The sequence below is a fragment of the Aquarana catesbeiana genome, linkage group LG12 (genome assembly GCF_042186555.1).
Source record: "Aquarana catesbeiana isolate 2022-GZ linkage group LG12, ASM4218655v1, whole genome shotgun sequence".
In the NCBI taxonomy this organism is placed as follows: Eukaryota; Metazoa; Chordata; class Amphibia; order Anura; family Ranidae; genus Aquarana; species Aquarana catesbeiana.
Genome location: NC_133335.1, coordinates 154,731,993 through 154,748,688, shown reverse-complemented (window position 1 = coordinate 154,748,688; position 16,696 = coordinate 154,731,993). Strand labels below are relative to the sequence as shown.

At 43.7% G+C, this 16,696-nt stretch overlaps 1 protein-coding gene across 1 annotated transcript in view; it reads left to right on the top strand.

Moving 5' to 3' along the window:
* Positions 1–16,696, top strand: part of KCNH4 (potassium voltage-gated channel subfamily H member 4) — a gene marked incomplete at its 3' end in the record, with an annotated part of 923,392 nt that overhangs the window by 527,955 nt on the left and 378,741 nt on the right. Inside the window, 2 exon segments of the mRNA XM_073606110.1 lie at positions 6,068–6,262; positions 7,676–7,875. Coding sequence (XP_073462211.1) covers positions 6,068–6,262; positions 7,676–7,875 — 395 coding nt within the window.

Here is a 16,696-nt window from a genome sequence, read left to right as displayed (position 1 = left end):
AGTAGATTCATGTCAGATATGTTAACCACCTCAATATCAGCATATTATACTTTACTCCTTCCTTTCCAAGCCATTTTTAAATTTTTAGTGCAGTGATAGTATGACTGACAATTACTCAGCTGGGTTTTTTTTAACTATATAAAACTAAACACTTTGAAAAAAAAACATGTTTTCCTTTTTCCACTTTCTTTTATAAAATATACCAAAATAAAAATGTCATTACAGGACATTACAAATAACCCCAAAATGTCCCCTTTTTGGAAATTGGATACACCAAGGTGATCTTGTTTTTTGCCAAAAATTTTCTTAAAGCGGAGTTCCACCCAAGAATGGAACTTCTGCTTTAAGTACAGGTGACCCCCTGATATGCCACATTTGGCATGTAATTTTTTTGGAGGAGGAGCGGGTACCCTGTTTTTACAGGCACCCAGCTCCCACTTCCTACTCTGGTGCTGCGGCGCCAGAAGGAAAATCACCTCTCCCCCTTCCTCCCTGCAATCTTCTGGGACACATCACAGGTCCCAGAAGATTGCCCGACCATTCACAGCGTGCAGCGCGGCTCGCGCATGCGCAATGCACACCCGGCTTTGAAGCAACAGCCGGGCGTCCACAGTTAGAATGCCAGCACCTTGGAGAGAAGGGGGAGAGGAGCAAGGCTTCCTGCACCCGCATCGCTGGACTGTGGGACAGGTGAGTGTCTGATTATTAAAAGTCAGCAGCTACACTTTTTGTAGCTGCTGATTTTTAAATGGGTCATACTCCGCTTTAAATGAAGAAACATGCTGGTATTGGGCTGGTTAAGGGGCGCTTATTTCCCCACTGAAGCCAAGTAAAGGGACATCTTGATTAAGGTGCTAGACTGAAGAATTCTTGTATAATTAGTGTTTGTTGTGCATTGTGTTTGAGGGACACATCTCTTCAGATCAGTGGATATTATTCATCTAGGATGCTACTGGCAGCAAGAACACCCATCTTCCTAAGTTTTTTGCCTTTTTGCCTGTTCCTTTATTTTTTCCACTTTCTTGTTGAATCCCTACAAACTTGGTTCTCAGTTCACCAGGTCGGCATTAAAAATCGGATAATTTCTTAGACAAACCTTGAAGGTGCTCCCCTATTTCCCAGAGTGTGTGTGTGTGTGTGGTGTTATTCGTCAACTTTTGAAGAATGCTTGGACAAAATGCATCTTCAATGTTTGTGTGCAGCAGGTAGTATCCCATATAAACACTGAAATTTCGTTCCCTGACCCTTCCTTGGTTTCTCACCTCCATACTTGCTGTGTCACCGCACAAATTAACAAATCTCCATGGAGCCCTCTTGGGTCCTTTGGATGACGGTGTAATTGACCCAGTTTCTGTGGCAGAATGGTTTCAAGGGTTTTACTCCATCTTGTTCACCGTTCTTATACCCAAAGGGGGCATTAACTCAATCTTGGCTTTCAAAGTTCTGAATGTCTTCATTTGATTATCAAAATTCTGAATGAAATCTATTATATCTTTCATTGATTTTTCACTAGAAAGATGCTCTGGCTTCTGTGGACATCAGAGAAGCTTATCTACATCCCCAATCTTTCCAGTGCATCAGAAATTCCTACTCCTAGTTTGTGGCCCTGCCCTGCCCTGCTCTTGTGGGCCGTGGCATCCCCATTGTGGGATACTTAGATGACCCCTGTTGAGGAAACAATCAGCTAGGCTCTATTGTGCAGCATGGCTTTGACTTCCAACATTTGCTGCAGTTTGGGTAGATCCTAAGCCTTCAGTAATCATCACCGTAAATGACTGACCTGAACTTATGTTTGACTTTGACTTTGTTACTGACCTGGCTTTTACCGATAACAAGGTCAAGCATAAGTTCAGGATTACAGACTGAAAGACCGTTCAGCAATGATCCTAGGCTGAACTTGTCATGTGCCCAGGATTGAACCTGGGTCCTGCTGTCCTTGCGGCTCTGTTCCTTCTGCCACTGGGGAACCTGAGTTGTGCAGTATACACCTTCCATAGCACCTCTGCTGCTAGTACTCTGTAGCCCAGGGGTCTCAAACTGGCGGCCCTCCAGCTGTTGCAGAACTACAAGTCCCATCATGTCTCTGCCTGTGGGAGTCATGCTTGTAACTGTCAGCCTTGCAATGCCTCATGGTACTTGTAGTTCTGAAACAGCTGGAGGGCCGCCAGTTTGAAACCCCTGATCTAGCCCCACCTGCAATCAATCCACAATCGGATCAGCCTAAGTTACTTCATGTGGACTATGCCAGTTTGTTGGAGCTGTTACCCTTGGTGTGTGACATGCTGCTGAGTTATTGAACTTCTGGACTTCAACCTCTGCCTGTTTCCTGGATTACTCTTTTTGCCGGATGATTCTACTTTACTCTGCAAGCCTGTGTATGACCCTGCCTGTCTTCAACCACGCTTCTGGATTCTGACTCTGTACCTTGCTGCCAAGACTCATTACTGACCTAGTCTGCCTGACCACGCTAACGCCTCAACCCCCAGCCAAAGCACCACTCTGGACTAAACCTTCCAACAGGTACCTTACATAAAAAAAGCTCACTTGGCATCAGTATCTGTCATGGATGGGCTTGCAAACTGTGAAGTGTGGGTTCTGATGTGTGTACATGAGTGTAAAGATGCAAATCTAGTTAGGTTTCTATGCCTGCAAACATGTACATGCTTAAGTGCATGTTCCTTACACCCTGGCTTAGGTGCTCAGGAATCTGACTTTGAAAACAGGGTGGTCCTTTTTTGGAAAGAGCCTTACAATGGATACCAGCCTGTCAAGTCCTAGGCACCCTGTCGATGTGTAGATGACTTGGTCAATGGAGGAGTCCCATTTCCCAAACAACACCCTGAAGCTTTGGACAATTTGGTTGTTTGCAGCATTTGACCAACCACTTTGAAGATCATCCATTTTGGATTCAGTCAGGCAATGCCACAGTGCACACATCAGTTATCTAGAAGGAAGCAAAAGTCTTGCCACATCAAGAGTGGTAAATCAGATCCTGTTCTGGGCAAAACTTCATGTTCCAGCCTTGTCAGTTGTGTACATTTCAGGTGTAGACAATTGGCAGGTCGATTTCTTGGAAAGGCAGTACCTGAACCCAGGAAAGTGGTCCCTGCACCTGAAGGGGTTCCTGGACCTCCATCACTGGTAGGGAATGCCAGATGTAAACTTCCTGACCTCCAGGTTCAAAAACAAACTGGACGGTTTTGTCTCCAGGTGCAGGAATCCTCTGGCAGAAGCAGTAGATATTCTGGTGGCATCAGTGCACTCTTATCTCTGTTTTTCCACCCACAAATAATTGTTTATTTTTAAATGCTTTGAAAGATTGAGATGGAGAGCTTTCTAGTGGTCTTCATTGCTCTAGAAAGGTTCAGGTGGATGTAATATGCCAACGTATTAAGACTCCTGACAGATTCTCTGTGGGCTCTGCAAGATTAAAAAATGTGAATGAGGGGTTAAAAACCCCAGAACCAGTGCAAAGTGGAAGGATAATTAGTGCAACTAGAATAATTAAACAGGTGAAAGTTGGTAAGGATCAGCACCTTGTAGAAAAGAAAAGCGGATAAGTAAAAATCAATACTAAATTGATGAAACCGCACTCCTTCCCTAATAAAGTGCAAAAATGCAAAAGTGGTTTCAACTGAGCACCAACATGATAATATAATATGTGTATAAAAAGTCCAAAACACAAAATAAATTCAGTAGTGCAAATAGTGAATATTCAAATAATGTATCAAAGTCTTCAGACAATGTATCGACTTCTTCAGATATTGTACACAATCTTCAAATCCCTGCTGGACAGTAGGTAAATTTGACTGAAAGGCGAGGTTTCTACCCTTTCTATTTTTTTTTCAGAGACTTTTGCTTTATCTCTCTCCTTGATTGGGACCTTTGTACAGGGAATCTAATAAGTAGCGCCCCGGCCCATTCTCCTGTGAGTCCAAAGGATCTAAATGTGGTTCTCCCTGTGCTTCAGAAACCACAGTTTGAACCTATAAGAGACATTACTTACTCTACTCTCACCCATAAGGTGGTATTCCTTGTACTTATCACCAATGCAAGTCAAGTGTTTAAAATGGCAGCTTTCCTGAAAAGAAACCCTTTCTGGTTTCATATGGAGATGAGGTGGTGTGGAGACCCAGGACTTCCTCCTTGCCTAAGTTAGTTTCATTTTTCCATCCCTCTGCCTAGTTGCAGTTTCCCAAAGGAAATTTCTCTCCGTTGTCTGGACATAGGTTTGGTTGTGGGAATCTCTCAGTTAGAGCATATTTCAGAACGACTGTTTCTATTTTTGTCATCCCGGATAGACCCGAGAAAAGTGCTCTGGCTTCTTATCCCACCATCTATAGGTGACTCTAGGTCTAAAACTCTATGGTTTTTAAGATTGGGTTCCAACACTTCCTGCAAGTTCTTCTTGGTCAGTATGAAGCGACAATTAGCCTTTCCCCTGGTCTTCTGGCTTTGTTTTATAAGTTCTGCCAGACAGATATTTAGGTCTCATTTGATGCCAGTATTGAGTTCTTTGGGAGGCCTTTTGAGCTGCAGGCAGTCCCCAGTTTTAATTTTTTTTTCTGGGTCTGTTAGCCTTTTTTTCTCTCTTGCCCACCCTTCTGTTGGACAGCTTTTGGATGACTCAACAGTCTAAGTATTCCTGTGTCCTTCAATGAATGAGAAAGAAAATATAATTTTTTAACACACTTTAAATTCCTCCATCCCCCACAGGTCCCCCCCCCCCCTCTATTTTATATTTGCCCTCGGTACTACTTTGCTACCAAACTGAGGCATAAAGATTGTAGGCAGATTTACTGTGCTAGACAACTGATTTTTTTTTTTTGCCTGTGTCCATTTTTTTAGTGGATAGTGTAAGAATTCTTTTTTCCCTCAATTTAAACAAATCCTATTTTTACTTTATTTAAACAGTGTTCTGAAATCAGAATACACTACATTTAAAGGTAATCCAGTGTTACAAAGTAGCTTTCCTGAGATATTTTTTGTAGAAATTCTAGTATCTAACATGGTTTCAATTTATTGTTAGAAACCATGATGATTTACAGAATGGTATACTCTTATGCCCCGTACACACGGTCGGATTTTCCGACGGAAAATGTGTGATAGGACCTTGTTGTCGGAAATTCCGACCGTGTGTAGGCTCCATCACACATTTTCCATCGGATTTTCCGACACACAAAGTTTGAGAGCAGGATATAAAATTTTCCGACAACAAAATCCGTTGTCGGAAATTCCGATCGTGTGTACACAAATCCGACGGACAAAGTGCCATGCATGCTCAGAATAAATAAAGAGATGAAAGCTATTGGCCACTGCCCTGTTTATAGTCCCGACGTACGTGTTTTACGTCACCGCGTTCAGAACGATCGGATTTTCCGACAACTTTGTGTGACCGTGTGTATGCAAGACAAGTTTGAGCCAACATCCGTCGGAAAAAATTCTAGGATTTTGTTGCCGGAATGTCCGAACAAAGTCCGACCGTGTGTACGGGGCATAAGACTGTAGGAAAATACTTATTCTCTATTTATATTCTGAGGGACAATGGCTTCTGGGTTTGTCCTGATAGTTTAAAGTACACAATAAAGTAAAGTATATAGTGTATCACAGGGCTTGTATTAAGATGTGTGCAGAGCATAAAAAGCCCATGAATTTGTGTATACAGCACACAGGTAATATAAAAACACATACGTTGCAACTCACATAAAGCATAAACCTTGTTGCGGTTCAGCACAAAAATACATGGAAAAAATGCCTGAAGAGGAGAAGGCATATCCCAAAGAGCCTTTGTACCTGCAGACAGTCACTGCGTGCGTTTGTCTGGAATGGTGTTATTTTTATGTATTTGCATACAGATAATGCAAAACTTTATAGGGCATACATTTCATTGAACATGGGGGGTCATTGAGGTGAGTTGTCACTGGCAACTTTTATTTCTCTGTTCAACTAATCCTTTTTTGGAAAAGTTGTTCTTTAAACTCTGTTGTACATATTGTACATATGGCATATAACTGATATTTTACAACGTGCACATTAAATTTAACTCTTGATCATTCTATCCACACAGGCTGGCTTCATGAACTTGGAAAGCGACTTGAAGTACCCTACATCAATAATTCTGTTGGTGGACCCTCTATTCGCAGTGCTTATATAGCATCCCTCTACTTTACCCTCAGCAGCTTGACCAGCGTGGGCTTTGGTAATGTCTGTGCAAATACAGATGCTGAGAAGATCTTCTCCATCTGCACTATGTTAATAGGAGGTAAGATTGATCCAGGCTGTAGTCTCAATAATATTTTCAAAATGATCACTGCTTAGGTATTATCTGCCCCCATGCCCCAGCTACTCAATTCTGGGGTGCCAATCAACACCCTTGCTAGCCAACTACTGCATAGCTCCTAAAGCATAACTCTGATGGAAACTTTTATGTATTGGTTAGAGTGGGGAAGGGTTAGATTCTTTTGTCACGCTTTAGTTGCTATCCAAGGCTTTATTGGAGAAATTTGCCCTATACAGAAAGTAAGGAAAAATCTGAAACTAGGAACAGCAATAAAAAGCTGATAGGGGTTCTAGCCTCCACCTACTCTATTAAAAAATGTCTAAAAAGTGCATTTCCTGCTGAATTTTGTATATTACTTCCTATTTTACTGACAACATTGTAACCATAACTTGAAGTGAGAGGAACATTTTCCCTACTCTATACAGAACTAGTTTTAACTGGAGATACACCATAAGGGCATGGTATCTGCTCTGATCAACAGGGGATCCGAGAACATATCCCTTGCTGAACCAGGGCCAAAAGAGACACATACGTTTTTTGACACCCGTGTTCATTCCGTTTGTGTCCGGCAGACGTGGGCAGACCCATGATAGCTCTTTGGGCAGCCAGTTGTTGGTTGACATCAGGCTACATCTGATCCATCACGCTTGGGTCGGAAAAAATAGAAAAGGATTTAGTCCTTTTCTACATTTTTTTCTAGACTTGGATGGACTTGGAAGTAGGCCACTGTAAATGGACACAAGTCCATTTACATTTGCCTGCCCAAAGAGTTGCATGGAGCTTCTGATCAGGCCTGCCTGAAAAACTGACAGGCGGACCTGATCAAAATGCCCATGTGACAAGGCCCTAACAACTACAGTGTAGGTTACTGTTAAACCAGTTTTCTACTTCATCTGTAGTATTGTCCAACTCTATCCTAAACCTCTTTTAATAATTTTTAAAGAAAACCGTCCCATCTTGTGGAATAGATTTTAATTCTTTATATGCTCTTCAAACAAGCTGACCAGTTCATGTTTTTACAGCTTGCTGGTATGTGGGAAGCTTAATGTATTATGTGTTTATTTCCCAAGTATTTATCAGTAAAACCACTGAATTGATTTTGGTGTTATCTAAAAAACAGAGTAATATATTTTTCCTCACTCATGGGTGACTTTCATAGATTGAAGACAGCTTGTACTAAAGAATAAAGGCAGAAAGATTCACAGCTCAGCTGCAGATTACTATAGGAAGCCATTCTTTGTTGTGCTTTTCACCTTACATCTCTTTACATCTTCATTTGGTTAACTTTAAATACTTTACAAATTGGTCAGTTTATCACTTTTGCATTGTCACACAACATGGTATAAACAGGGATACTAATACCTTTTATGTTTTGTTTTTTCCATACTGTTGCAGCTCTGATGCATGCTGTAGTTTTTGGTAATGTAACAGCCATAATTCAACGTATGTATTCCCGACGTTCCCTGTATCACACCCGCATGAAGGACCTCAAGGATTTTATCCGTGTTCATCGCCTTCCTCAACAGCTCAAACAGCGTACGTTGGAGTATTTTCAGACCACATGGTCTGTCAACAATGGTATTGATGCCAATGAGGTAAGAGGTCTTTAGGGTTGAAACCATGATAAATTACATACAGTAATTATGGACAATTAAACAATAAATGTTGCTATAGGTTATTATTGTTATAGATTAAGATGCAGCCTTGTTGATATTTAAAAGAGAATGTACACTGGTTTTAAACATATTTAAATTTATTACAGTCAGATCAAATGTTTTCTTTTTCTTAGCCATGTGATTATGAAGTATACAGTTTGTTGTTGTTATCACCCTCCTCCTGCTCAAGTTTGTATTGTGGCATCAGAATTAAAAGGCCAGCTTTCCACGCAGTAGAAGAGCTGGAAGCAAGCCCTATGCACAATAAGACTATGCTGTATGTGACTTAGTGTATATGACTCAGCTGTTTCTTATAGAAAAAATAACTAGCTGGGTGAAAATGTTTATTTTACAGGAGGCTGGGAGGGAATGGTTTCTACAGAGGGGGAGAACTGGGAGATTCACACTGGGCAATTATACAATATCTGTGCCCTGTGCAGGGCAATGTTTTACCAGCACATGAATTCTCAGGTGTTCCCTGCATCCCTGTATCAGCAGTCCAGTTGTTATCTATTGGGATAGAGTGGCTGCATGGACACAGCTGCTGCTCCCAGTGTGACATCAGTGCTGGTGTACAACCCCAAGTTTAGGAACCTACACTCCCACATGGATGTCATATTGGGACACAGCAGTTGGAAGAACACCTGTGCATCCCTATGTGGGCAAACATGGCCCTGCACAGGGCACAGTTTGCCCCATGGGAAAAAGGCCTTGGGGCTATGGGGGTTTATCTTTATAGGAAGTGAAGGGGGAATTGGGGCTGCTGAGTAGGATCTGAGCTGGGGTGGCTTGGGAAGAGGGGTTTGAAAAAGATGAACTCCCATGAATTGACGTGAGATTTGCCACCATCCCTAAACAATACAATAAGGACCTCAGAGAATGGGATTTTAAGGGCAACAATAGAATTAGATAAAGAGGTTGTATAAAAGAATTATATTGATTTTATTAGTACAAAAAAAGTTTAAAAACCAATCTTATAGAAAAACAAACATATATAGGACATAAATACAATGTATTACAATGATGGCAAAAAAAATCCCACTACATAGATGCTCCTCATCCATGAGTGAGAGTCCGACGCTTTTCAAAATAATTAAATATATAATCTTCCTCAGGGACAATTTGCCATTTCTGAAAAGTACAAGATACAATGTATATATATGGAATACAAAGATATATCTTATAGCATCCATCTGACAAGATATATAAAGCTTATATCAAGGTATACAAAAACTTACATGTCAAAAAAACAGTGATTCGAGCAAAAGGTTCCTATACACCATCAGACATCCACAGAGCTTGTATTGGCCTTTCAACATACAACATACGGGGGTTCTTTTGTATGTTGAAAGGCCAATACAAGCTCTGTGGATGTCTGATGGTGTATAGGAACCTTTTGCTTGAATCACTGTTTTTTTGACATGTAAGTTTTTGTATACCTTGATATAAGCTTTATATATCTTGTCAGATGGATGCTAGAAGATATATCTTTGTATTCCATATATTTACATTGTATCTTGTACTTTTCAGAAATGGCAAATTGTCCCTGAGGAAGATTATATATTTAATTATTTTGAAAGGCGTTGGACTCTCACTCATGGATGAGGAGCATCTATGTAGTGGGATTTTTTTGCCATCATTGTAATACATTGTATTTATGTCCTTCATATGTTTGTTTTTCTATAAGATTGGTTTTTAAACTTTTTTTGTACTAATAAAATCAATATAATTCTTTTATACAACCTTTTTATCTAATTCTATTATTGCCCTTAAAATCCCATTCTCTGAGGTCCTTATTGGGAAGAGGGGTTTGTACTGGCTGGATGGGGAAACTTTTGGCTGAATTCTGTACAGTGGCCTGAGCATCACTTACTCCTGACCCCTGCACTCTCTGCATCACTTAATCCTGACCCCTGCATTCTGTGAATGCTGCACTTCTGACCCCTGCATTCTCTGCGTTGTCCACTACAGATCCCTTTACTCTGTGCCTTACTTTAAGAACCTCCCACTTACCCATTTGTGCACACCCACCATTTGATGTGGCACGCTTTGTTCTCATGGGGGTTGGGGTTGTGGTTGAGTTTAAAAGTTTGAGGCCATGTGGTGTTCCAACCTCTAATGCTAGCCATTCACCAGTCGAAAAATAGTTTGAACTTGTTTTAGAAAAACGAACACACTGTCCTGAGAGCAAACGATATTGCCATAATGTAATGACTGAATTCTGAACGATAAATCGTTCAATGGACATAAATTAATCTGTTTCTCGTTTTTTTTTGCTTCTGGGTCACATATGTGCAGTACCAACAGTTCAATTTTTAATGGGCAAGAAACACATTAACCTTTCAATTTATCGCCTGTTCGGCAGAAGTTTTCTGAACTTTTCCCTCGATTTTTTTGTCAAAAACGTCACCGATTTTCAATTTGTGCCCATTAATACTGGTTGAAAGATGAACTGTCCAAATGACAGGTTTTCAAACGATTTTTCATCTAGTGTTTGGACATCATAATTTAAACTGGGGTTAGAAAATAGGGACTTTCAATGTGTCATAACACAAATGTGTTATAAAAAAAAAAAAAAATACAGCTTCATTTTTACATAAAAATTTTAATAAAATCCACAACAATAGGTCACCAATTCTAGAGTATTACAGAGGTAATGTACAACATGGTGAACAAAGAGAAGGCACGTGATTTCTTCATGCAATAATGTTGCACAGAGCAAATGAGGATATAAAATCCTATTCATTTTAAGAAAAAAATAGCCTTCAGAATCACTTTAAAGTTGAACTCCAAACCGACATCTGTCTTATCTTAAGAATTTTTAGTTCTGTCCATCCAATCATATCTACATGGCTCAGTCACATAGCATAGCCATGTCTGGCAGGACAGAAAACTTGACTTTTTTTCTGCTGCAGTTACAGGTCATGTCCCTCCATCAGCCTGTGACTGGTCAGTGAAAGAACTAACCTGAGCTCTCATGTACAGGAATTGCAATTTAAATTCTTAAGCCCCATACACACGATAGGACTTTGTACAAACTTTCCCTTGGATTTTTGTACAAAGGGCGTTGGCTAGAAGTTTGTCTTGCATACAGACGACAGGACTTTTCCAGCCAACTTTCACCAAATCACGTGGTTTTTCAGCTCTTTACCACCACCCTTTGGTCAACTTCTGTATTGTCGTCTGATATTGTGTCAATCTCGCGACTTTAACTGGCGAGATTGACACCTTGTGAGCCGGGTTCACACTGGTGCGGGGATCCGACTTGGATCCCCGCCAATGCCAGGCACTGTGTTTGGTATGAATCTTGAGGGGGAACTCCACACCAAATTTTAAATAAAAAACCGGATGGGTTCCCCTCAAGGGGCATACCAGGCCCTTAGGTCTGGTATGGATTTTAAGGGGAACCCCCTACGCCAAAAAAAATGGCGTGGGGGTCCCCCCAAATCCATACCAGATCCCTATCCGAGCACGCAGCCCGGCCGGTCAGGAAAGGGGGTGGGGACGAGCGAGCACCCCCCCTCCTGAGCCGTACCAGGCCGCATGCCCTCAACATGGGGGGTGGGTGCTTTGGGGGAGGGGCACCCTGCGGCCCCCCCACCCCAAAGCACCTTGTCCCCATGTTGATGAGGACAAGAGCCTCTTCCCGACAACCCTGGCCGTTGGTTGTCGGGGTCTGCGGGTGGGGGGCTTATCGGAATCCGGGCCCCCCACCCTATGTGAATGAGTATGGGGTACAGCGTACCCCTACCCATTCACCTAGGAAAAAAGTGTCAATTAAAAAAAACACACTTGGATCCCCGCCAATGCCAGGCACTGTGTTTGGTATGAATCTTGAGGGGGAACTCCACACCAAATTTTAAATAAAAAACCGGATGGGTTCCCCTCAAGGGGCATACCAGGCCCTTAGGTCTGGTATGGATTTTAAGGGGAACCCCCTACGCCAAAAAAAATGGCGTGGGGGTCCCCCCAAATCCATACCAGATCCCTATCCGAGCACGCAGCCCGGCCGGTCAGGAAAGGGGGTGGGGACGAGCGAGCACCCCCCCTCCTGAGCCGTACCAGGCTGCATGCCCTCAACATGGGGGGTGGGTGCTTTGGGGGAGGGGCACCCTGCGGCCCCCCCACCCCAAAGCACCTTGTCCCCATGTTGATGAGGACAAGAGCCTCTTCCCGACAACCCTGGCAGTTGGTTGTCAGGGTCTGCGGGTGGGGGACTTATCGGAATCCGGGCCCCCCACCCTATGTGAATGAGTATGGGGTACAGCGTACCCCTACCCATTCACCTAGGAAAAAAGTGTCAATTAAAAAAAACACACTACACAGGTTTTAAAATTAATTTATTAGGCAGCTCCGGGGTCTTCTACCATCTTCGGGGGTCTTTCTCCCTCTCTCCGGTGTCGTCTCCATGCTCTCTGGTTCTTCTCCGGTGCCTTCTTCTTTGTGCCGGGCTCCTCTGCTATCTTCTGCTCTTTTTCCGCTCTTTTGCTAGCAGAGGAGCCCGGACATCTGGATCTTCTTCTTCCCTCTTCTCTTCCAGAGAGGTTGACACAACGCTCTCTCCGGCTGTAATGCTGTCTGTGCGCTCTGCTATTACTTATATAGGCGGTGACTCTGCCCCCCTATGACATCAAAGTTCCGGGGCATGCAGGGACTGTGAGGTCATAAGGGGACGTGGTCATATGATGACATAGCCACGCCCCCTTATGACCTCACAGTCCCAGCATGCCCCGGGACTGTGATGTCATAGGGGCGGAGTCACTGCCTATATAAGTCATAGCAGAGCGCACAGACAGCATTACAGCCGGAGAGAGCGTCGTGTCAACATCTCTGGAAGAGAAGAGGGAAGAAGACGATCCAGATGTCCGGGCTCCTCTGCTAGCAAAAGAGCGGCAGAAGATAGCAGAGGAGCCCGGCACAAAGAAGAAGGCACCGGTGAAGAACCAGAGAGCGCGGAAATGACACCGGAGAGAGGGAGAAGACGCTGGAGAGACCCCTGAAGTCGGAAGAAGACCCCGGAGCTGCCTAACAAATTAATTTTAAAACCTGTGTAGTGTGTTTTTTTTAATTGACACTTTTTTCCTAGGTGAATGGGTATTGGTACGCTGTACCCCATACTCATTCACATAGGGTGGGGGGCCGGGATCTGGGGGCCCCCTTATTAAAGGGGGCTCCCGGATTCCGATAAGCCCCCCGCCTGCGAAGAGGCCCTTGTCCTCATCAACATGGGGACAAGGTGCTTTGGGGTGGGGGGCCGCAGGGTGCCCCCCTCCCCCAAAGCACCCACCCCCCATGTTGAGGGAATGCGGCCTGGTACGGCTCAGGAGGGGGGGTGCTCGCTCGTCCCCACCCCCTTTCCTGACCGGCCGGGCTGCGTGCTCGGATAGGGGTCTGGTATGGATTTGGGGAGGACCCCCACGCCGTTTTTTTTTGGCGTAGGGGTTCCCCTTAAAATCCATACCAGACCTAAGGGCCTGGTATGCCCCCAGAGGGGAATTCCCTCTCGCGCTCGCTGCAGTAGGAAAATGTGTTTTTCTATTGCAGCCAGCGCGAAATTTACAGTACCCTGTTGCCGAGAACCAGCGTGATGGGTTCACGCTGGAAACATTCTCGCGGCCGCATAATGTAGTTTGTACAAAAGTCCGATGCTTTTGTGTACACATGATCGGACTTTGCTCCATCGGACTTTTGTTGCCGGAAAGTTTGTCCGTTTGCACAGGCAACAAAAGTCCGATGAAAACAGAAAAAGTTTGTCCGATGCAGCGTACACACGGTTGGATGTTGCTCCAAAACAGCTAATTTGCATGTTTGTTGTCAGAAAGTCCGATCGTGTGTACGGGCCTTTACACTGCTTGCATTAAAAGAAAAACAGCAATGTAATAAGGTATTTATGTATACATAACTGTGAGGTAGATTTACTAAAACTGGTGCACACAGAATCTGGTGCAACTGTGCATAGTAACCAATTCATTTCTAGGTTTTAGGCCGGGTTCACACTGCTCTGACATGAAAGTCAGACGACTTCAATGAATGGGATCTGACTTTGATCCGACCATACCAGGCCCTTTGTTTCTGGCATGAATCTTGAGGGGGGAACTGCACGCCAAAGTAAAAAAATAAAACAGCATGGGGTCCCCCCCAAATAAAAAAAAATTAAAAATTACGTGGGGGTCCCCCCCAAAATCCATATCAGACCCTTATCCGAGCCTGCAGCCTCGGGAAAGGGAGGTGGGACAGGCGAGCGACCCCACTCCCTCCTGAACCATACCAGGCCACATGCCCTCAACATGGTGGGGGGGTGCTTTGTCATACGTTATATAGCTGTGGGGCGTGGCCATCCAGTGATGTCATCTGGAGACCCAGCCCCCTTGTGGCGCCACCGCCCGGGGCATGATGGGGCGATGATATCACAAGGGGGCGGGGTCTCCAGATGACATCATATGATGGTCACGCCCCATGGCTATAAAAGAAATGGCACACACCGGAGCTAACACAACAGCAGGAGCTAGCATCAGGAGAAAACTTTAGTAGAGGGAGAAGAACTGGCAGAAAAACCAGATGAAGACCACAGGGAAGGGAGAGGAACCGGCAAAAGAACCAGAAAAAGAAGACAGCGGAGGCAGAAGAAGCGGTGTTCTGACAAAATGTCAAACCCGGCAGAATATCAAACCACGTCACTTCCTGCGACGTGGAATCAGCTGTTGCCGAAAGCCACACGCAATGCGCATGTGCACCACGTATCATTTATGTCAGTACACTGCATGTCAAATTCGTCGACCGATGGCCATGTTGCTACTCCCCGCACTCGGCCGTACTAAGCCTGCAGTCAGAAGGCAGCGGACATCTTTTTACACCCACCCAAGTCTTGCATTCCACACTTATTTTTAGCACTAAACTGAGCTTAAATAGTGAAATACCATATTTTCAAATCTGTCACACTCTTTTCATGTTGAACCCCTGCCAGGGTTGTCAGGAAGAGGCCCTTGTCCCCAAGAACATGGGTACATGGCGCTTTGGGGTGGGGGCACAGAGCCCCTCCTGCCCCAAAGCACCCACGCCTAATGTTGAAGCCATGTGGCCTGGCATGGTTCGGGGAGGGGGGGCATTTACTCGTTCCCCCCCCCTTTCCTGACCTGCCAAGCTGCCGTCTCAGATAAGGGTCTAGTATGGATTTTGGGCGAGATCCAATGCCTTTTTTTTTTACATTTTGGCGTGGGGTTCCCCTTCAAATCCATACCAGACTGAAGGGAAGACTCCGAGCACCCGTGGCACTCGGAAATGGAAGTTCTCCTCCCTCCCTCCTACAGTCTTCTGGGACACTGACAGGTCCCAAAAGACTGCATCCACCAATCATGATGCGCAGCACGACTTGCCCATGCGCAGTGGGCACCCGGCTGTGAAGCTGCAAGCTGTTACAGCCAGATGCCCATAGTGAAGCTGTCGGCGCCAGGGACCAAAGGCAGCATAAGACAGACTGGGGTGACCACACCGCTGGATGGTGGGACAGGTGAGGGGCTGTAGCTGCTGACTTTTATTTTTTTCACAGGTGGCTGGAACTCCTCTTTAACAGAGACATCAAATTGGTTCTGGAACAATGCATCAGTGGTACCTCTTATATTTCCAACTACAGACATGTATGAGGCCAACATGAAAATCAGTTAGATGTGATTGGGTAACATTACGATGACTGCTGCTGAGTTCAAAACGCCTGCTAAATCACATAACAGTTACATTCATGTATACATGCTCCTAATCAATGTATACTGTACATAGTTTGATTCCAACTGGTTAGCAAAACTTTTGATTTAATAAATCAGTATGGTAAAGTGGTGTAGGTATTTATAATGTTAAAAAAGCAGGAGTAGTATGGCGCTGCCCTTATGGAGACAAAAAAGATTTTGTCTCTTTATAGTAAACAGTATGTGTTACCTAGTGTCCATAATTTCTAAAGTATAACTTCAAAAAGCTGTGCGTGCCAAAAATAAAATCTGTGACTGGTGCTGGATTCTTGCTATTAAAAGGTGAAATTGCAACATAAGGTGCTTCAATTTTTCAACAAAAGTGCATTATGCACTTTGAATTAGGTGATGGTTTAGGTATATTTTTGTGGATATGGCTGCTGCCTCTATAGATACAATACCACCTAAGTGGAAAATATTAAAAAATGGTAAAAAAGCAGGAGTAGTGTGGCGCTGGCTTTATGGGGGAAAAAAAGGGGATTTTCTCTTTATGTGAGCAATCGCTCTATGTGTTACCTAGTATCCATAGTTACTAAAGTAATACTTCTAAAACCTGTGTGTGCCAAAAAATTGAATAAAATCCGTGACTGGTGCTGGATTTACAACATAAGGTGCTACAATTATTCAACAAAAGTGCATGGTGCAAAATCAATAAAGTGACCAGTGCTTAAATCATACAAATTCATACAGAATTGTGCAAATTATCCATCATAAATAGTGACTGATGTGCTGTAACCAGTATTAATTGGATAGGAAAAGTTCCGTTTGTGAGAAAAAAGTTCTTTTTGGAGTGTTTTGAGGTGTTCAATCTCTGAGGATCAAATATCTGTAGGAAACCTTCTTATCCAGGTGCTGGTTCTTTAATTAGTGCCTTGTCTGCATACTCTGACAATGCTTGCACTCACCTGGATTTTTCTTTCCCCTGCAGGGGTATAGGCGGTCACAGTGTCTGCCACTGTGTAGCAATCAAGGATGTCCCCCAAACATTACTTGCATGTTATGGTGTGATATTTACATGTAAA